This window comes from Diadema antillarum, unplaced genomic scaffold, assembly GCF_040938485.1.
Source record: "Diadema antillarum isolate AM-2024a unplaced genomic scaffold, OU_Dant_1.0 seq00001696_RagTag, whole genome shotgun sequence".
In the NCBI taxonomy this organism is placed as follows: Eukaryota; Metazoa; Echinodermata; class Echinoidea; order Diadematoida; family Diadematidae; genus Diadema; species Diadema antillarum.
The window spans coordinates 129,058-152,299 of record NW_027272387.1 but is presented as its reverse complement, the minus strand read 5'-3'; the positions used below and the strand labels follow the sequence as shown (position 1 = coordinate 152,299).

The following is a 23,242-nucleotide window of genomic DNA, read 5'->3' as shown; positions in this document are numbered from 1 at the left end:
AGCGTTTTTACCGTACTTTCACGCTTTAAGTCCTTGTCAAATGAGAAATATCAGGCAAAAGTCAACCAATCATATATTTCTTGAAAGGAAATTTACCAATCTTTGAGATGACATGAAAAAATCTGGTGTCTTAGATCATACTGGCGTGTTCTAAGGGAAAGAATGTCATAAGGTGCGAAAATTGGCAATTGTACATCGTTCAAAATTCTCACCCAGTTCTATACGCTTATCAAGCTATGATAGCATTTCTAAATGAGTAGCTTAGTCATAACAAATGAATTTTAAACCAATTTGGTCTCGTTTTTATATCCCTATACTTCTGAATCGAAACTAACCGATATACAAATAGAGCACTGCCTTCTGTATGTCCACAGGTGTTCAGTTGTAAAGGCGGTGCGCTTAGTCTTTATTCAAGGCAGCGAAGGGAATATCCAAAGAGTTATGATGTCCACAGCTGTCACGCGGTGCGCTTAGTCTTTATCTAGAACAATGTACCGTTAAGGTTCCTAATAAAAGGGATTATCTATACTGTTTTCATACCACCCGGCCTCTCAACAAATACATCAGTTTTAAACAAAAATCAATCTGTTCATTTACAACATTATTAATTATAATGTATTGTAGTGTGCCGGTATATTGTTTTTGCATAATCTTTCATTTTTAGATGGAAATAAAGCGACATTGGCGTTTTCAACGTCGCGTTTTCCCCGGAAAATGATAAATCATTGAAAAATACGCTAAAATTCACGAGAAATTGCTTTTTTGTTGTTGTTGCTTTTAGATAAAGGGATATACACTGTATTATAAGCTTTGGATATTCCCTTCGCCGTCTTGAATATTAGACTAAGCGCTGTGAACATCATAACCCTTGGATATTCCCTTCGCTGCCTTGAATAAAGACTAAGCGCACCGTGTTTACAACAGAACACCTGTGAACATACAGAAGACAGTGCTCTTCTTTGAAGCGGTTGGTCTCGAAGTACAGGAATATAACAACGAGACCACATTGGTTTAAAATTCATTTACTATGACTAAGCTACTCATTTGGAAATGCGCTATCATAGCTTGATATTAGCATATCTATGCCCGACAAACAAAATGACACCAAAAAGGTATTGCCACCTCAGATGGTACCAATATCTGGCCTGGCCCATGGACTACTGTGGAAAGTGAAATTTTGTACAGAGGGTTGAAAATAGAGCAAAGTCTGGAACCTAACTGTGAAATTAATCATAGATTTCATGAAACTTATTTATCCTTTCATATTTAAACCACCTTCAACCAAATTGTACACTATTCAGCTATCACTCATATCAATGACAGTGTTATCTGATATATAGTTTTTGAATTATTAAGAATCAAAAGTGGGAAATGTTTTTTTTTAAACGCCTAGTATAATGATTGACCAACATCAAAACAAACAACTAGCGAACCCCTTAATTTCATCCACCCAAAAAGTATTGTTATGATATCATCAGTACGATGGATAGGTAGAAGAATTGTGGGTTTGGTGAAGCAAGCATGAAATAGCTATTTGGTATGCTGATATGCTTTGCCCCCATTGTGATTTTTAGATGTGACGAATACAGAATAATCACTCCTGTTCTTCTATTGTTTCTTGTGTGTGTGTGTGTGTGTGTGTGTTCTACATCTAGTTAGCCGCATAACCATCGAGGAAATTCGACTCATCAGGAGGTATGCCGACCCGCAGGCGTTGCGAAGCATCGCAGAATATCTAAAACTCGAGAATCCAGGGTCCGTTGATGATATGGACATATTTCTCGCACTTTCTGGAACGGAGAAAGAAGAAGAAGATGTTGGTTGTCGAAGAAAGATCCGGAACATTCTGAAAAAGACGAATGCCAAGCATAGTAAATCCAAATTTCATTGGTTGTATTTCGTTATCTTCGGTGATCACGAGTATCTTGAGTTCTGGTAATTGATGCATAAACCTCTCACCATATATACCAGAAAAAAAAAAAACACACACACACACACACAGTCTGCATGGTCAGAGGTTCTTCGTTTTTCAAATGCTGTCATTCTGGATGGACTTGTTATTCCAGCTGGACCAATTTCAGATTCTTTTCATATAGAATAAGAGGTATTATTATGATCACCAAAATGGGCAAGATTAAATGAAAGTCGTTCACTGCGCTTTCACATTTACACAAAATATACACCTCTTCTGTTCGCAACTCAAACGCAATGTTCATATGCAATATTTTTCAGCTACCTTAATGTCCTCTAGTTAGTAGTTTGTGTGATGTAGAATGAATTTAAAAAAAAACTGCTTTGAAGTTCAAGAATCACGACCCTTGTACATATTTTCATGTGATGGATTATTTTGACTGTTAGGTTAGGCCTATATCATATTAATTGTGAGTATTTAGATGTCAATATTATTGGAAATGAGTATCTGTAATGTACTCGTTTGAATTAATACTTACGCTCAACGGAACAAGAATGATAAGAACGTTAAGCAGCTCATCCATGACACCTCACCCGATTGATTATTGGCTATACAACGACGAAATTGGATTATCCTGATACATTATCGTTCATGATTGATATCTGCAATTATTTTATCTCTCCTAGCAGACTGAACATTTGTGACAACTCTCTCCCTCATTTAGAGTCTGATTAACTCAACAGAAACATGATGTGAATGAGATGCTGTCATAGAACAAGATGGATAGTAAGGTGCTATATGCAAAGTTATCTGACTTCTGATGAAAATGCGGCATGAAACAATGTGATTTATGCATATCATGCTCACTTCGATTTGTCAATACATTGCTTCATATTTGTTAATGTTCACAGAGGAACTTCTTGCGAAGAAAGAGAAGAGCGTAACCTCTAAAGCTGAGATTCTCCGACTGGCCATGCGCCTACTCATGACAGATGTCTATCCATTCGCCCAAGCGTTGGGTTACAGTATTCACCGGTTGATCCAATTTCAAATTGACCATTGCTCAACATCAAACAATAAGGGAACAAATGACACCATACGACACCTGCACGAACAGGCCGAAACTATGTCTCCGTCTAGGACAGAATTGTGCAAGTTACTGTTAAGGTGCGGTTACGGTCACATAGCCCGCGCATATTATTTTGGTAAGTAAAGATATTTTCCAAATGCAACACACACGTTTTCGTCTTGGATTTCAGAAATATAATCTTATTTTGGCTGGTAATCCTTTAGGCCTTGTTATTTTGGTAGATTACAGAGGTGGGGGGGGGGGGGGTGCATGCCCTCCTTTAGATCTCGCCCGAATGTCAGCAAACACATTGCCTTTATGACATTTAAAAGAAGTGCATAGTTGCTACATACACATAGATGCCGACCCGTCTAGCTTAGGATTCAATTTTTATCGATTCAGTATTAAGACAATTCCCTCTGAAAAAAAGAAATAACAACAAAGTCGTGTTCTTTCCGGAGATGTAAAAACTTTTGGACGTGATTAAAATGTTGACATAGCAGATATCAAACAATATTTTCTATTCGAATAAATGACGTAAAATTCCTGAAATGTTAGTTTGATCATGTGCGGGGTCAGATGAGAAAATTTTGGCCAACAACGTTCTGCATAATATCACCTTCCCTTCCTAACTCATTGTCCCAAGATGAGAGATTTTATGGATTGGATTAGAGAAGTCATTAGTACTGTATCATTGTAACGACTTATCATGTAAAATTAATTACTCAAGAGCGATGGTGATCAGGGAATAACATCGACATAGGACTGTAGCAAGTTCTGCAAGAGCAATATGAGATAGCTGCAGCATTTAACAATTACCAGTAATACCGTCTGTAATCTCACTTCTTTTACCGTACATTTTCATATTTTTTCAAAACAAATACATGTAGTCAAGACTTTCCACAAATTTGGCAAACGATACATCACGTGCATGATATGTATATACATTGTATATGTCACCGTACATCACAAAACGAACAAAAAGTCGCACTCCTTGATTTTACGTGAGGACTCAAAAAAAGTTGAAACAGGTCACCCAAGTCAATATCTAGATTTTCATAACTATCTTTACTTAAAGAACTACCCTTCTTCTACATTATTCTTAAGTTTGGGATCATAAAACGAAAGAGAAAGTGCAGTACTCTTTCAGTTGTATTTCTACAACCCTTTTTTTTGTAGAGTAGTGAGATCAGGTATGTCTTGGCGGCCCCTTTTCATTTGTTAATAACCCTTTGCACACTCCTCACTTTCAAGTCTGATTACTTTTGAAGGGATAACGCTACTGCTTTGAAAGTTGACAAAGACAGAATGTGTTCATAGAGCATGCTCAATCTGATAATCCCTTCATTGTTGCTGCTCCAGTGGTTTATATTCTGTATTTTATCCCATTCTTCGCACAGGTAGCACGATTTGGTAAAGGTTAAGCACTTGATAGACAGATAGATCATGTACTTCATAGCCTCTTTTCTCGGTTCACGCTTTTCCAGAACGTGCGCTTTCTTTCCAATATTTTAGATAGTTTAGGAGAGTCCATGGAAATGAGCTATACATCATTTTAAAGCTTAGTGCCTGCTCTTTCAGAATCTGACCTTAACTAAAAATCCATGTCTGGCGACTTTTTGTTTGCTTTGTGGTGCAGGGTCACATATCATATACAAATGAGTACCATGCTCCAACCTTGCGGGGACTCCGGAACCCCATAATAAGAGAGAAAAAAGAATAATTAAAAAAAAATCTGAGTAACCAAATTGTTGAATGTAATCGTATTCATTTACTTGTTTCCAAACTTGGCAGGGACTTTTGGGGTAGTATGATAGAACTATAGACAAATAGACACCATGCTCCCCTGACAGCCCTAAAGGGGAAATTCAGTCAAAATATAAGTTAGTCTGATAAGAAAGAGTAAATATTACGAGTTCAACGGTACAAATTTGATCGAAATCTAATGAAAAATAAGGAACTTATGACATTTAAAGTTTTGCTATTTTTGGGGAAAACAGTTGTTTAACAGTCAATATGAATAATGCAAATGGTTAAGTGAGCGTGTCATTCCCTCCCAACTTACCATATAGTTTGTACATAAGACTTTAAAGGTAGGGGATACCTTTTACAGACCTCCCAAAATGCAGCAAAACATTAGATATGAACCTCAGGGGACTTGCTTAGGCCACTGCTTAGAAATTTGGAAGTCAACAGTTATCTAAAATTTGAATAATGCACAAAACTCAACTACTCAGTAGTTCTGTGTGTCAGCCACACTTAAGCCTTTTTGTTGCATTCTTCTGTATTTGTGATCTATAAACACAAATCTAAAACTACAAGAGCTGATGTAATAACATATAGAGTGTGTGGCAAGAATGTATATAGAAATGTTTGTAAGTGTTGATGAACTTTCTTCACAAAATATACATGATTGACACACATGCAGTACATGGGTCTGCAAAGGTAGCCTAGTAATGTACTGGAATTTACGGTGAGCCCCGAAAACAATTCAATTCAAAATCTAACGGTCAAAAAAATGTACTAAATGTTACCTTCCACTTTCAATACTTTATGGGAGTTTCTAAAATGATGCTCTCTTCAACATACGACTGTATTCATACAGCTCTTCATTTAAGGCGTGCAAATGGGATTCCCTACCTTTAACATTTCCTGTTTTTCATTCAAACGCAATTATGCACGAGGCTCAAATTCTCATAACATATCTAACTGATCACTATTCTGAAGTTATTCAACCAGGAATAACTTCATGTTTCAGACAATGACAGAAACATTGAATTTTTTGGTCATTCTTTGTACATGATCAATGCAAAATTGTGAGGTTATGAAATGGCTAGTTCACCCATTTGCATCGTGCCCACTGTACAAGAACTGTTTTGGAGAAATTATCAAAACTTCAAAATGTCATAACTTCCTATTTTTCATCCGATTTCAGTCATATTTTTACCGTTGAACTCGTAAAATTGTACTCTTTTTATATGTATATTTGGCCTGGATTCCCTCTTTAAGGCTGCCTATCCCCCCCCCCCCCAAGTTTCCTTTGTTACAAGGTAATTCTGCCCTACTTTGGCAAAAGGAAGCAAGTGACATTTTCATGGCCTTTGACTGTTTTATTGATTTGGCAAAATTGAGGCATTCTCTATTTGAATAAAAAATCCAAAAGTTACAATTTGATCCATTTTTCAGCAAAATGAAGCAAGTGCACAAAAATGCATGAAAAATGGCAAAAGGAAGCAAGTTACCTCATGATATGATTGTCACTTGCTTCCCTTTGCCAAAGCACATTTACACACAATCTAAAATACTTTGGCAAAAGGGAGCAAGTAACATCCTTTTGATATGATTGTCACTTGGTTCCTTTTGCCAATGTGTTATGTTTGTTACAAATCTATAATACTTTGGAAAAAGAAAGCAAGTAACGTTCTCATGATTTGATTGTCGCTTGCTTCCTTTTGCCATATTTTTTTCATGTTTGCTAAAAGTCTGAAATAGTATTACAAAAGGATGCAAGTTAAAACTTTATTGAATGATTGTCACTTGCTTCCTTTTGCTAAATTATCTATATTTGCACACAATCTAAAATACTTCAGCACAAGGAAGCAAGTGGCATCCTTATGTTAAGATTGTCACATGCTTCCTTTTGCAAATTCTTTATGTTTGCTACAAAGCTATAATACTTTGGCAAAAGGAAGCAAGTAACATACCCATGATAATTTATGATTGTCGAATGCTTTCTTTTGCCAGGTTTAGTGTTTGCTACAAATCTATGATTCTTCGGCAAAAGGAAGCAAGTTACATGATAATGAGTTTCTATGGTAATATCAAAATTGTTCGAATTGTCATAAATGCATCACTATTACTTGCACGAATACCACCATCTTTTTTCCCTCATCACAAATTTTCAGGTTAAAGGGCCTACCCAAAAATATATTTTCTTCATTTGTAGCATTTGTACTCGATGTCACTTGCTTCCTTTTGCCAAATTAGGGCAGAAAAGTCTGTAATAAAGGATAGAAGAGTAACTTTCGATACTCTGGAAAGCGCGAGTCCCTCTGGTTCTGTTATATGGTTAAGGGAACGTTCAGGTCAATTCTAGTCATAAGTTACCTTTGAGTGACAATTTCTTGCAGGGCTGAAGCACTCGCTGGAATGCACACTCCTATTGACCGATTCGGGTTCGTTGAGGGCAGCAGACATTTTACGGCACAGGGCGCAGCCATAGTGGGTGTATCGGTGTGTATCAGCCGACCCCCCCCCCCCTGCTCTCCCCACCCCCGGGCAACATGTTTATCACGCACTTGTAACAAAGGTTCGCGCACTTGCAAGCATTCGCGCACTCAGTACGAGACGCCCATTGGCTAGAGCACTTTTTCATTCTGCGCGCGTGCTAATGTAGGGAGAGGGGTGGGGAAGTGCGGAGGGGGGGGGGGGTCGGATGATACACCCAGTATGGCGCTGCCCATGCCAAAAATACACATAGCGCGTCACAGAATCGGTCAATAGGTCAATGTAAAAGTGTCTAGTCACGTATATGGCAAGCCGCTTGTGTAATAAGTCGATAAACTATGTTTTTCACTGATAAACTCTGTTTATCAGTGAAAAACAGTGTTAATCAACTGATAAACACAGTTTTTCTTTGATAAACTGAGTTTATCAACTGATAAAAACAGTTTTTTTCTGATAAACTGTGTTTATCAGTGATAAACTCTGTTTATCAATTGATAAACAGAGTTTTTCAGTCTGATAAACTGAGTTTATCACTTGATAAACAGAGTTTATCAGAAAAAACAGTGTTTATCAGTTGATAAACACAGTTTTTCTGATAAACTCAGTTAATCAGTTGATAAACAGAGTTTTTCACTTTTGATAAGCAGATTTATTTATCTCTCAACAAGAGAGGGCGTTTACAATAAGTTGGCCTGCGACGTAAGGCCATCACGCATCACACTCGTGTCATATACCTGTCCACTTCCCGGCAGATGCTCGCTTCCCGGCTGCGAATATTTTTTCCGTACATGGAAACGCCACAGGACATGAATTATTCATAAGTTTAGCTGAGTTTTTGAAGTGCGCAAGCGCGTGGACTTCCAAATTTGTACAGAGTTCGATTCGCAGTTCATGGATGCCCTACGTAACCCCGCTGGAAATAAGCGGGGAGCTATAGCTTCGAGCTGAGCATCATGATTGTCAGCCAGATCAGAGCAGCCCAGCGTACGTGTGGATAGGAGAACAGGTACATGCGTACTTCACGTGAAATGTACAACTTTACAAGTCACAACTTTCTACAGCCATAGGCTTGTGTGGAATTGATGCATAAATGGCCAAATAAGAGCTCTTTCGAAATCTTTTGCACAACCTTGTTTGTGGGTCGGGCACTAATATTCGTAAATACACCGCTAACCTCAGTTGGCCTACTCCGTACCACTACTGTACTTGGCTATGATCTATGAAGCGGTAGTGCTGCCAGTGAACATGGCAGTGACTCGAGATCGAGCATCTCGAGTTCACTTTCGAATTACAACGATAAGATCATTACAAATCCACATGTAAACTATGTGCTAGAAGACCGAACTTCAGTAGAGTCTAGTACTGTTTTCAAACAGATCGATCATTTTAGTAGAAGTAGGTGATAATGTCCGCGTGATTGTATCAGACGTAATCGTACAAGGTGATATGTGTGCGCAATGTGATGTGTGTTGTAGAGCTATTTCATTGCAAGCGAGTTATTTTCCTGCATGTTGAACCTCGTCGTGGGTACACAGTGATATTTAATTACGCTCGAACGTATGTACATGCACAACACACACACACACACACACACACACACACACAGACACACACACACACATACATATGGGGCGCCAAGTGTTCGCTTGAAAATTCCGCCCAAAAAGACACGAAATTACCTTAAAACTACAGAAATCACACACTGAAATCCATTTCGTTACAAAATGAAATTGTACAGACAATTTCGTAACAACACAATTTCATTTTGTAACGAAATCTGGTTTAATTACAAAATTAGGAAGACAGTTATCCATTTTCTTACAAAATGAAACAACAAATTTTATTTTGTAAACAAAATCTCATTTTGTTACAAAAAAGACTTGTGCTTTTTCATTTTGTGACGGAATGACATGGCAAATATAATTTCGTAACAGAATCTTATTTTGTTCCAAAAAAGAAATCATTTCGTGTACGGAATTGAACTACAAAACAATTTCGTGCACGGAATGGTTCTACAAACTGCATTTCGTGTAGAGGGTCTAACAGAACTGAACTACACTCCCTTTTGTGTACGGAATTGAACAACAAAAGTAATTTCCCTGTAAGGGCGCTCTTCACCGACTCTGAAATTGTTACGACGATTTTTCTCTGCGGTGAAAACCTCTAAATCTGGAATCATAGAAACTGTTTTGGAAAGAAATTTGTGACTGAAGATTAGATTGGAACACTTGTGAATCCTTTGTGCCTACCGGAGTGGTGGATGACAACTCTGAAATAGAAAATAGCAGGATTTGATTTGAACTGCAGCACACGGATCCTGACTTTGAAAATGGCGGCACGCAGTGACACGTCATACGCCGAGAAAGCGGTCCATGCTTTCCCTTCTGCGAAACCTGAGGAACAGCTTGGAGGTAAGCCAGTCTTCCTGAAAAATAAAGACATACCATCAGTGAGTGAGAAGGGAATGTCAAACGAGGACATGTACAAATGCCTCATCCGTAGTGTGCAAGGACGAGAAATTAAGGGGATACAGAGAATTCGTGGTCTATGGAGGCTGTACGTGGAAAATCGGGAGTCAAGAATGAAACTGATAACAAATGGCTTGAACATCAGAAATGCCAATGTCGCAGTGTATGACCAAAACCCTTTCATCACAGCTGGGAAAGAAAACAGTCTACGTCTCCTCATCAGAGACATACCACTTTCAGTTCTCGACTCTGTCATCACCGATGAACTAGAAAAATGCAAACACAAGGTCCTCGGTGCCCCCATCCGTGAACGTCTCCGTGTAGATGGTCTGCTAACTGACTGCCTGACCGGCAACCGGATAGTCTACGTACAGCATCCATCGAAGCCCCTGCCTCGAGACATGAACTTTGGTATCTTTAAAGCCAAAGTCTACCACTATGGCCAGATTGTACCACCTGCAAGGGCAACCCTCATGTGCTCACGTTGTTTGAATGCAGGGCATCACCGGTTGCAATGCAGCAACCCCATCGTCTGTCGACGATGCAAACAACCCGGACACCTGCAACAGGAATGCTCCTTCGAGACCCCGCCCACCTCACCGACCAGAGACGCCAGCGAACATGGACCGATGCCAGCACCATCGCCTTCCCCGTCGGCATCAGCCTCTGCTGCTACACCACCAGTGCACCTGATCGAACAGCTGATCGCATCGGGTCGACAAGCCGCAAGTACAGCGAGTGCTCGTCAATCACTCCATGACAACCAGACGCACATTCAGCCCAAGATTACGCAATACCTAGTCGGGGATCGCAACGCATCACAGCCGCGACAGTCCGCTGACAAGTCCAACGGAGAAATTTCAACTCCCACGCTGAAAGAGCCTGTCACTGACCTCGCAGCAGACCGGTCGGAGATTACCGACTCTCGCACACACTCGGAAGCTTCCAGCGTAGAATCATCGAGCGAAGATGACGGCGTGGAAGCGTTGTCTGATCTCTCCGCTGAGTCACCGGAACTACCTAAACGAGCAACAAAAGAAAGGAAAGTGAAACAAACGAAACGGAAGCAGAAATCTTCGAAAAAAGTGCAAAAAAAAGAGATGAATGAAGTGATAAAGAATATACTTGTGTTCTCTTTTCCCTTTATCTAAATGGCGAACTGTCATATAATCAGTTTAAATGCAAGAGGTTTAAGAAATAAAGACAAAAGGAGTCAAGTTTTTCTTTGGTGTAAGCACCAGAAGGCAGATATTGTATTTTTTCAAGAGACATACTGGTGCAGTGATTTTGAATCAATTATCAGAAGTGAATGGCGGGGTCCGTGCTTCTTTGCGCATGGATCAAATCATTCACGAGGAGTTTCAATTTTATTTAACGATAGACTTGATGCTCAAAATATTGTAGTAAAATGTACCTTGAACGGTCAACTACTAATACTCATTGCAAAAGTTCAAGAAACTAATCTCATGTTAATCAATGTGTATGCGCCAACGCAAAGGCAATACAGAGAGTTTCTTTCATAGATTGAACTCTGAGTTACGTAAGCATTATACATGTGATTGCGAACTGATCTTAGGAGGAGATTGGAATTGTGTCTTGAATATAAGCAAAGACGTGCAAGGATCGAAGAACAAATATTATAGAAGACCTGTAAATCTTAAAAAGATAATGAAAAAGTATGTTTTGATTGATGTTTGGAGATCAATGCATCAAGACTAGAAACAATTCACCTGGCGGAATGTATCTTTGAAGAGGGCTTCTAGATTAGATTTTTGGTTGGTGACGAAAAAAGATTAAATGAAAAATAATGTGTACTGACATCCGACCAGCCATTAGGTCTGACCACCACGCAATATCAATCAAACTGTGTATTAAACAAAACATGAGAGGCCCAGGTTATTGGAAAATCAATAATGATATTTTATTTGATAAAGATTACCAAAATGGAATTTTCAAAATTATAGACTCATTTTCAACAAACTGTTTGCCTGTGCAAATGAGATGGGAAATGTTTAAAGTTCAAGTTCGTGAATTTTCACAGAAATATTGTAAGAAAAAGGCACTTGGAAAGAAAGACTCCAAATTGTCACTAGAAGCAAAACTAGCTCAACTTGGAAAATGTATTGATGTGAATGAGTGTAATGAAGAGGTATTAAGTTCTTATTCTGATGTTAACGAGAAATTGGAGAAGATCTATAAATATGAAGCCAAGGGAGCTGGTATACGAGCTCGAACAAGGTGGATTGAGAAAGGAGAAAAAAGCACGAAGTACTTTTTGAACTTAGAAAAGATGAATGCAAAGAAAAAAGAAATTACACACTTGAAATGTGATAAGGATAATCGTGTTATTGAAGGAAATGAAAAGATACTGAATGAGATTGTTGATTTTTATTCAAAATTATACAAACAAGAAACACAAACCAAAGAAAGTATGGAAAGTTATACCTGTTCACAAAATATCAAACGTCTCTCTGATGAAAATAAGGTAATGTGTGAAGGGTTACTCACACAAGAAGAATGTAAAAAAGCTGTATTTGCAATGCAAAAAGATAAGGCACCCGGTCTAGATGGAATTTCTGCAGAGTTTTATCAGGTGTTCTGGCCGAGAATACAAGCGTTTCTCATAGAAGCCTTGAATGAAAATTATTTATCTGGAATGATGTCAAATACCCAAAGAAAAGGTCTCATCACATTGTTATTTAAAAAAAGGTGACAGTCAACAGCTGAAAAACTGGAGACCTATCACTTTACTCAACTGTGACTATAAGATAATAGCAGCAGTTTTGGCTGCAAGGGTACAAAAGGTCATTGGCTGTATTGTGAATGACACTCAGACAGGATACATAAAGGGCCGCTTAGCTGCCTGCAATGTAAGGTTAACGAAAGATATCATTGAATATGTTATGAAAAACGGTAAAACCGGAGCAATAATGCTAGCAGACTTTGCTAAGGCATTTGATGTTTTGGATATAGAATTTTTGAGTTTGTGTCTAGAAAGATTAAATTTTGGCGAATCATTTCGTAAATGGATTCGTACTCTTTACATGCACATATCGAGCTCTGTATTGATTAATGGTTGGATATCGGAAAGTTTTAATGTTGAAAGAGGAGTCCGACAAGGATGTCCACTGTCATCACTATTATTGATTTTAGCAGCTGAATTCATGGCCAACAGCATCAGAGAAAACAGAAGTATTCGGCCAATGGAATTAGCAGGCTATGATTTTCAACTTAAACTGTTACAATATGCTGATGATACCTTGTTTTTTGTTCAAGATGAAAAATCGTTAGAGGAAATTTTAAAAGAGTTATATTCTTTTGGAGATGTAGCAGGTCCAAAGATTAACAAAGATAAAACATGTATGATTTGGTTGGGTAAACAGAGTGAACGTTGGAATTTAGATAAGTTTTATTTGAAGTGGTCGAGTAAACCAGTTAGATATTTGGGACATTATATTCATCCCAATAATGATGCAGCTTTGGAGTTAGATTGGGAGCAAAAATTATTCAAGTTGCAAAAAACTCTTGACAGTTGGACAAAGAGAAGTTTAACCATCTTTGGACGAGTTATTGTTTTAAAAAGCTTAGCCCTTAGTCAAGTTATTCATCTGATAATGGTAGATTCAATACCGTTTACATTTTTGAAGATTTTGGAAAATATGGTGTTTAAGTTTATATGGAAAAGAAAAAATGAAAAAATTAAGCGAAGTATTATTACAGAAGATTTCACCAAAGGTGGAATAAAGATGATGGATATACAAAAACAATTGCTAAATTTTCGGTTGAAATGGCTGGGTCGTTTTCTCAATGACTCAAGAGATATATGGAAAATAATGTGCTCTTATTGGTTTGATTTGCTGGGGGTATTATTTTGCTGCTGAATTGTAACTATAACACGAGTAATATCAATGATATTGATAAGAAAGTTCCAAAGTTTTATAAAGAAATTTTACAGGCATGGGAACAAATACGATATTGTACTACAGTGAAAGATATCAACAGTGTAAACAGTGGGTCAACTGATGTTTTAAATCAGATTATTTGGTATAGCAAACTTATATTGTTTGACAAGCATTCGCTGTTTTATAAAGATTGGTATGAAAGTGGCATACTTTATTTTGGAGATTTAGTAACAATAAATGGTTTCCGGTCTTTTGAATACATTATGTCAGAAATTAATTTCAAAAGAAGAAAATGTACTGCAATTTTTGATTATGCAACATTACAAAAAGCAATACCAGTAGTATGGTATAACATATTATCATCTGTATAGGACGTTTTAGCGGCGCATTAAAAACGCGTATTGTAGTCCGCTCAATTTTTACCGTTCAATATCAGAGCATATTGAACGAAACGCATAGGCCAACGTATTAATTCCCCATAGGCTACCGTTGTTACTTGCCGTTCAAGATCATACCATATTCAATTCTGTCTCGTCTATTGCGCGAGCGCTTGCTGAATGCGCAAACGCTTGCTACTAGTGCGCGTCGTTCTTGTAACAATTCACAAGCGCGCAAGCATCTTGCTAGTTGTTTGTTTCATGTACGCAGTTTTAGGGGCTTCCCCTTTTCAGCGCTGGGATGTGACTGCCGAGTCAACTTCCAAGACGAGTAGAAGCCGGGTAAATTTGTGCAGTTTATGCTTGCTCTACTTGATTGTATAGATGATAATGATTATATTGGATGGCCTTGATTCATGGAATACCAGGGAATATTGCACTCGTTAGGGCCAATATTGCACTCATCTTCGATTCGTGCAATATGGGCCCTAACTTGTGCAATATTCGCTGGTATCCTATTCATAGCCATCCAATATAATATAAATACATAAGGAAATGTTTGATAGTTATATCAGAAAGGAAACAGTATTGTGTATACCAAGTGTATGTGTTTCAAAAAAAGTAGTTTTTATTATGGATCTAAGCAGCAAGGCATTGTATAATTTGATACCTTCCAAAAATTTGTTCACTAATACATGTTCCTTATATTGGGAGAACAAGTTTCATTTCCAAGCTGATTGGGCCAGGGTATTCAGATATAATTTAGAATATATAAAAGAAAACAAATTACGAGAATTTAATTTGAAATTGTTGTATAACTTATTGCCAGTGAGAAGTAATCTATTCAAATGGGGTTTAAGTCATGATGATTTGTGCCCGAACTGCAACGTAAAAGAAGACATTGTTCATGCTTTTATTGAATGCAAACTTAATGAAAATTTTCTTTTATACATAAGGAGTTTGTTACATGATGTATACCATGTAACAGTAACAAAGATCAACGTTTCACATTTGCTGAAAATACAGTGTAAGAGTCAGTATAGTTTGTTTTTGACAATAGCATTTTGGAGTATTTATAAGCTTATTTTGAAACGGAATGAAACCAGTAATGACAAAAGAAGTTGTTTTTTAAAGCATGTGTTTATGAGAGAAATTAGAACGAGAATAGAAATACAATGTTGTTTGAAACATAGAAGAACACTAAGGAGAAATGAACAATTGTTACCAAACGAATTGTTGAACCTCTAATGCACGATTGTGCTTGCATCACTTTTATGTGACATCGTTACGATGATATTATTTTGATTGTGTATTTTGAATGGAATCTTGAATAAATCCTCAGATGAGGCAAAAGAAAAAAAATCCCTGTAAGGTACCATACGAAATGGATTGCGTCGCAGACGAAATGGATTTCGTTGCACACGGAATGCATTTCGTTCCATATCAAATGGATTTCGTACCATGCGAAACAGATTTCGTGGTACACAGAAAGGATTTCGTGTACGGAATGGCATTCTGTCAGTCTCTGCCGAGTAAGGGATATAATAAGGACGCTGATTGGCCGCCTTGTTGATCATGTTTTCCCTGCAAGCAGCTCTGTATTACTAATTTACATACCGTGAAAACAACGATGCTAACTCGCACGCTGTGATGCTGCGTCAACAATATTTTGCCACATTAGAACACGTGTCCCAGGCCATGTGCCTCTAATATCTTGGATGGACTGGGATCCCGGCTAACTCGGACTCGGAGGCAACTCGGCTCGGGGCCAGGGTTGTCTCGGCATACCCTCAATTTAACCCAAACTCTAACCCTAATCCTAAATCCTACTTTCGTCCTAACTCTATCCCTAAACCCTTACCCTAACTCTAACCCTAAAATTCAACCTTAACCCTAAACTCTAACCGTAACCCTTAAAAAATTATGAAAAATTCAGTCATGCCGGGACAACTTTGCAGTGGGCCGAGTTGTCCCTAGGTCCGAGTTGTCCCCAGGACCGCCGAGCTGGTCAGACTCGCCTTGTACTCCTAATTCGACTGAGCAAAGAAACATTCCAGTATTACACTTTACAGACGTCACCGTTTTATTCGCCTTTGACTGATCTTTCATGAGGCACAGTTTTGCGGCGAGACTGCACTGAATGAAAAAGAATTATGAACGATCTGACTCTTAATAAAGGTACCGGTATATGCAAAATATAGGGCGGAGCTTGCTCGGATCAACAAGGCGGCCAATCAGCGTCCTTCAAGTTCTTATATCCCTTACTCGGCAGAGACTAACAGAATGCCATTCCGTACACGAAATCCTTTCTCTGTAACACGAAATCCGTTTCGCATGGTACGAAATCCATTTGATATGGAACGAAATGCATTCCGTGTGCAACGAAATCCATTTCGTATGGTACCTTACAGGGAAATGACTTTTGTTGTTCAATTCCGTACACAAAAGGGAGTGTAGCTCAGTTCTGTTAGACCCTCTACACGAAATGCAGTTTGTAGAACCATTCCGTGCACGAAATTGTTTTGTAGTTCAATTCCGTACACGAAATGAATTTTTTGGAACAAAATAAGATTCTGTTACGAAATTATATTTGCCATGTCATTCTGTCACAAAATGAAAAAGCACAAGTCTTTTTTGTAACAAAATGAGATTTTGTTTACAAAATGAAATTTGTTGTTTCATTATGTAACAAAATGGATAACTGTCTCCCTAATTTTGTAATTAAACCAGATTTCGTTACAAAATGAAATTGTGTTGTTACGAAATTGTCTGTACAATTTCATTTTGTAACGAAATGGATTCCAGTGTATGGTTTCTGTAGTTTTAAGGTAATTTCGTGTCTATTTGGACGGAATTTTCAAGCGAACACTTGGCGCCCCATACACACACACATACACATGTACTACCACTACAATAGGTAGCTCTCTGCACGTGTACACAGAGAGTAGCTGCGGCTGTGCGAGTCTCACTAGTCGAGTCCATTCATTGTGTACAAGTTGGCCTAGTCCATGCGCTTGCGCACTCAAAATCTCAGCTCAACTGAGCATGAATAATTCATGTACTGTAGCGTTTCCATGTACGGAAGAAATATTCGCCGACCGGCCCCACGTACATATACAATGCCGTGTATGGCATCACAAGCTGTAGATCTACGTACATGTACGTATTAACAGAGCAGACGGCTCTGCGTATTAAATGCTGCCGAGAAGGTTTGAATATTTTAAACTCAGTTTATCAAGTGATAAACAGAGTTTATCAGAAAAACTATGTTTATCAGTTGATGAACTCAGTTTATCATTGATAAACAGAGTTTATCAGAAAAACTGTGTTTATCAGTTGATAAACAGAGTTTTCCTGATAAACTATGTTTTTCTCTGATAAACAGAGTTTTTCTTGAAAAACAATGTTTATCAGTTGATAAACACAGTTTTTCTAATAAACTGTGTTTATCAGTTGATAAACAGAGTTTTTCTGATAAACTCTGTTTTTTCTCTGATAAACAGAGTTTTTCCTGATAAACTGTGTTTATCACTTGATAAACACAGTTTATCAAGTGATAAACAGAGTTTATCAGTGAAAAACAGAGTTTATCGACTTTTTGCACGACTTGCCAAACACGTAACTGGCAAGGTGCACTGATATTTAAGTTTGAGATCGATACTTTGCCTAGTAATAGTCAACAGTCTGCTTAGATTATGCCAAAATCACCACTACAATAACTTTGACGTCACAACAGATTTCGACGTAAGTGCCAGCGATCTGATGGCCGTGGCAATACGAATCGAACCCGATATGCTAGCCGGAAAGCTGGGCATTTACGATCACACCAAGGCTGCATTTCGTTCTTCAGATAAGGTCGAAGACAAGATGAAGATGCTGACAGAGTGGAGAAAGATGATGTGTCCACCAGACTGCAACTATCGTACCGCCTTGGCTGATATCATGTATGATGCTGGATACAAGCATGTTGCCGTTGGAATTCTTATAGGTAGAGTGCTTAGATTCCATTTGATTTTTTTTTTCAAAAGCATAATGGTGGCTTCCTGGTGCAAAGTAATTCACTCATGATATCATGCATGACGCTGGATTTAAGCATGTTGGCATGGAAATTCTGACAGGTATCGTGCCCAGATACCATTTGATATCTGGTTTGGTTTGGTTTTATTTCCCGTCATAAAAAAGGCATACAACTGAAATAACTTTACAAATATACAGAGTTTACGGAACTGCAATGTCATACAAACGTATACAAATAAGAGAAAATCAATATCGTTGAACAGTAAGAGTATGAGTTTACAGACATTTAGAACCTAAACAATGATAACAAAGCAGTGGCGGATCCAGAGAAGGGCGCAACCGGCGCACGCCCCCCCCCCTTTATTTTTCGTTAAAAACAAAAGAAATAAAAAGACAAAAATGAAATGAAACCCTGTAGTGGCACCAGAAATATCAGTCTCCCCCCCCCCCCTTCCTCCTTTACGAATTCCTGGATCCGCCCCTGCAAAGACAGGGTAATAGATGCGATAGAGGAAAACGGCTGGCAAATCCATATTCACTACACTATTGTAGAGTCACTGGTCTTCCATGAGGACCAGAAGAAGAAAGAACAAGGGGAAGAAAAAAAAATACGATAGAAAAGAGGGGGAAGAACGGGGTCTTATCGTTTTTTAATAACAATGATAATTTTCAACATTATCTTTTGATTAAAATTAAGGGTCCTTTTACAAATCAAAATAATCATTAAATATACAAACATCATACATAGAAATCTTTGAATTATTCATAGAGAAAAAAAACACCATTGAGTCTTATTCATTCTAAATATCTAACAATTATCGCTTAAATATTACAATTTTTGGGCAGTTACGAATACAAGTAGGAAGACTATTATGCAACTTTATACCTCTAAAAAAAAAATGTGCATTTAAAACTATTTGTTCGAGGTTTTGATAAAGGAAAATTATTACATCGAAAAAGAAAGGGCTTATCAATATTTTCTCACAAGCATTCGTCTGTTCCCTATTAAAATGACAAACAAAAAACCGATATGTTTGTTGCATTAGGTGACTACAGAGACTGTGTTCCAAGTATGGCGGTCTTAAAAGAACTTGCACGTCAAATCCCTGCTAGTAAAGCCGATGTTCTGTGCGGAGTGTTGGATATCACAGTCCAGCAGCCTGGCGAGCACAATGTTATTGACGTCTTGACGCTGCTTTCGACGTGGGTGGAACAGGGCAAGGAAAGAACTTGGTATTGGTCAGAGGCAGCAATGACAGAACGAGGTACGCTAACGGTCTCTGAGATAAACCTTCTTATAGATATATAATCATATAAAGTATGATCATAAGGCCATGATCTTATAATCATATAAAGTATGATGCATTTCCGTCTCTGACATCAGGAGAAAGACAAATTACCCGAAGATGCTAGATTTGATTCATGTCTATACCACAGACATCACTGGACGAGACGTTCGATATCAATTCCCTTGTGCCATAAATTCGTCCGAAGCCATGAGGAGAGTGGTTGGTAATAATGGTAGGACACTACTGGGGAAGCGTGCTAGCTCTAAAAAAAGGCTAGTATGGTTAATCATAAAGATCACATCATCATCACGGAATCATGAATTGGTGTATCAAACACATTGAATGCGTAATCACACTAATTCCTTGTCCAGGGTGATAGAATATGGACGTCCCCTGTACTGTCATTATGTCTTTAGTAATAATTGGTCCTCGTAAAGTGATTGTCAATTGAGGTTCATTAATCTGAGAAAAAAATATGGCTTAACGTTGTCAGCAGTTTTGTATTCAAAGCCCCCAAAAAAGAAGTTACAAGCGATAAACACGATTACGAGTAAAACACTAGGAAATTCTGACTTTATATACCCGTCATAACTTATGAAAAATGTCATACTCAAAAGTTTCAGTCATTTTCCTAATATCGCCAGAGAAAAAGATTGAACAATCTGAACTTTTGTCATCATCTGCAGTTCTTGTATTGACTACTCTTTGCATTAGAAGCAACAAGCGTATTAGATGAGAAGTTTAGATCGAAGCAATGTTTCAAAGAAATCAATCCGTTCAAAATTATCCAACAAGGCGATCAAATGACTTCCTTGTGCCATTTCTGAGAACTTTGTTGGCTCAAAACACATTCATCTACGATGGGCCAAAGCATTGTAATTCAATTCACAACAAGATTACAACAGCTCAATCCTTCAAGAATGAATCAAAATTATTTTTATTGAAATCTTACAACACCCAACCGAGTTAATTTCGTTTTCCCATCTCAGTCAAGTCATCATTTCTTTGAATATTAAACAATTATTATGAACTTTTTTTTAACATAAGTCCTTCTTATAAAAATGTTCCTGTCAGTGTTCCGCATATATCGAAGTGTCTATTCTCTCTTTCTCCTGCATTCTTACCAATATAATTATGTATAAAAATTTTTGCATTATGTTCAATCCAGGTTGTATTTCATCACTTATTTTACATCATGGAATCCAGATTGCTTGCGTCCACGATGGCACGTGCTGTAGTTTTTCCCCTTTTTTCTTTTCTTTTTGTCTTTCTTTTTCCCTTCGCAATTATTTTGATGTCAGTTGACATCGGCTCGTTTTATTTTGTTTTATATTGCTGTCTTGTGTTTTTTTTTTTCCTGAGGGCCCCATATCGTACAAGCTCTGCTTCTTAGTGGGACCCTCCACTTCCATTCTCATCATTAGTTGACTTGTATTATACGCTTTATGTATATATTCACAAAGATATAATTGCGGTTTTTTTTTCCTTCATCTGCTTCTCATTTTCATAATTTTATGTACTTTGTCAAATCACATTCTGCAATTAGTACAAATATCCTGTGCGTATGCAATGTACATAATTTCTTTGTTTATTTGATGGAAGTGAAAATAAATTTGAATCTTCAATCTTGAATCTAATTCATTATTGTTTATTGATTCGTACTAATTAATATGTGTTTACTTATACATGTTTGTTTGTCTGTCTGTTATTGGTAATAGAGTTTCGAAAGAATCTGCACCAAGAGTTGAGCGATAAAGTGTATGATGCTGGATTCATTGATTTGGCCAATGAAATTATGGCAGGTAAGTATGTTTGTTTTAATTTAATGGCTAGCTGATGAACAAGAACACCAGGACATTGTAATAAGTCGACTTTTTTTTTTGCTGTTGTTTTAGTTGTTATTGAAAGCCGAAGATATTATTATGTAACATTACTATTATTATTCAAGTACTATCAATCCCAAATGACGAAAACAAAAAAAAAATAAAATGTGAATCGCATTTTATTTTGTTTGATACATATTTCAGTATCAATGTGTTATCTTTCAAATACAGGAATCAAACATGGCCAGGTTGCAAACGCTTGAGTCTCGGTATAGGCACCAGGTAATTTTGCCACGCATTAGCTTTCAATCATTTTGCAGAGCTGTTACGATCATAATGTGATACCGTCTTTATAGTTTGCTGCACATTGACAACATCCAAATACACAAATACACAAGTATACACAAACATGATTATTAGTATCATGCATAGATATAGCATGCACAGCGAAAAAAAAAGAAGAAAAGCACAAACAAATACATAAAGTAAAATATAAACACAATTGAAGTAAATAAAGATAAAGAAAGCCATTTAATTTGTGCGTGAAATTTCTTAAAATCATTGTTTTGTATGATAAAATATTTGTAGCAATTGTTCTCTGTTGTCATATAAAAAAATACAAAGTATTAGGCAAAGATAACAAACATATTTAACGTTCATTTGTGTGGATATCGATCGAAGTCTTGTGAGCTGATTATACCCTTCATCGACCGAAAATATGCGTATCTTAAATCTTGTTAAGGATCATATTTCCACCACTTTGTTTACCTGATGTTACCATGGTTTCTGCAGTAAAATGTCAGTTTGAATGAGATGGTAATTGAGTTATGTTTCTTAGGGGTTTTTTTATTTTCAATTTCCGACCTATATGCCCTAATACCAAATTCACTTCATAAAAGTTATTTTTCTGCATTTCTTCAATGAAAAAGCAGGGTAAATTAATGTGTTAAGTATATATATATATATATATATATATATATATATATATACATATATATACTGATATAGATATAATGAAATGTAAAACAGTTAATAGATAGTGAAAACTTTGAGCAAAGAAAATGGGTTTTCGTCATATATAATAATATATGTATATACATATATAAAATATAAAGGACTCGACACTAACGGTGGCCCTTGGCCACCGACATTTCAGAAATAAAGAATTTGGTGGCGTGATCGGGCCACCAAAAAAAAAAAAAAATGATGTTTGCCTTTGGTTGTGACATCGCGCACTGCTTTGGACCGTCACTCTGTGAAAAAAAAAAGAGAGAAAAAAGTGTGTTATATCACAAAGCAGTTTCGGCATCGTGCGCTGCTTCTTGGGGTCAGGGTCCTCTAAAAAAATCGCATCCCCCACCCCGCCCCATTTCCCCTTCTTTTGTTTTAATTTTTGATCCGCAATGTAAAACGATTGTACTTTGCCTAATTTCGTGTTTCTTTGTCAAAACTATGAGCTTCGGTGCTTCCAAAAAAATAGTCCTATATGTAACCTTTCAGTCGCCGGACATGGGTTTTTAGTTAAGGGCAAATTCGGAAAGAGCAGATACTAAGCTTTCAGGTGATGTAACTCAATTCAAATGGACTCCCCTAAGCTTCTAAATGAAAAAAAAAAAAAAAAAACGCTCTGGAAAGGTATGTAGGCCTACTGAGAAATGGGGTCCTGCAGGACAGGGTATATCTAAGTGCTTAATATTCACCAAGCAGTGCTAGTTGTTTGATGAATGGGCCATAAAACAGGATTATATTTTTTAACAACCAGAAAACAACAATGAAGAAATGATCAGATCAAGTTAAATTAAGCAGGCTTTCTCAACATATTCCCTCAATAATCAACGCGAACTTCCAAAGTAGCCGTGTTATCCTTTCAAACGTTATTAGAGTTGAAGGTGAAGAGGGTGCACAGGATTTTCAAGAAATGAAAAAGGTCCTCTAACACTGTCTATGAAGAAGGGATGTAGATGTAGATGTAGATGTAGATGTAGGGATGTAGAAAAACTGTTAAACACACTTTCCGATTCATTTCACGATTTCAAACTTAGAAATCATGTACAAGAATGGTAGCTCTTTCTGAAAATTATCATGAAAAACCCAAGATTGACTTGGTTGACCCGTTTTACCTTTATTGAGTCCTCATGTAAAATCAAGGGGTGAGACT

The 23,242-nt window shown here is 37.4% G+C and overlaps 1 protein-coding gene across 1 annotated transcript; it reads left to right on the top strand.

Annotated features, from left to right (window-relative positions):
• Nucleotides 1-9,537: 9,537 nt before the first annotated feature.
• LOC139711722 (uncharacterized) lies at nt 9,538-10,827 on the top strand. The gene has a single exon (XM_071623579.1). The coding sequence runs from the start codon at nt 9,538-9,540 to the stop codon at nt 10,825-10,827; it is 1,290 nt and encodes a 429-aa protein (XP_071479680.1).
• Nucleotides 10,828-23,242: the final 12,415 nt, after the last annotated feature.

What these genes read in the sequence shown, in the direction of transcription:
- LOC139711722 (XM_071623579.1), top strand. Translation starts at nt 9,538, where the DNA reads ATGGCGGCACGCAGTGACACGTCATACGCCGAGAAAGCGGTCCATGCT.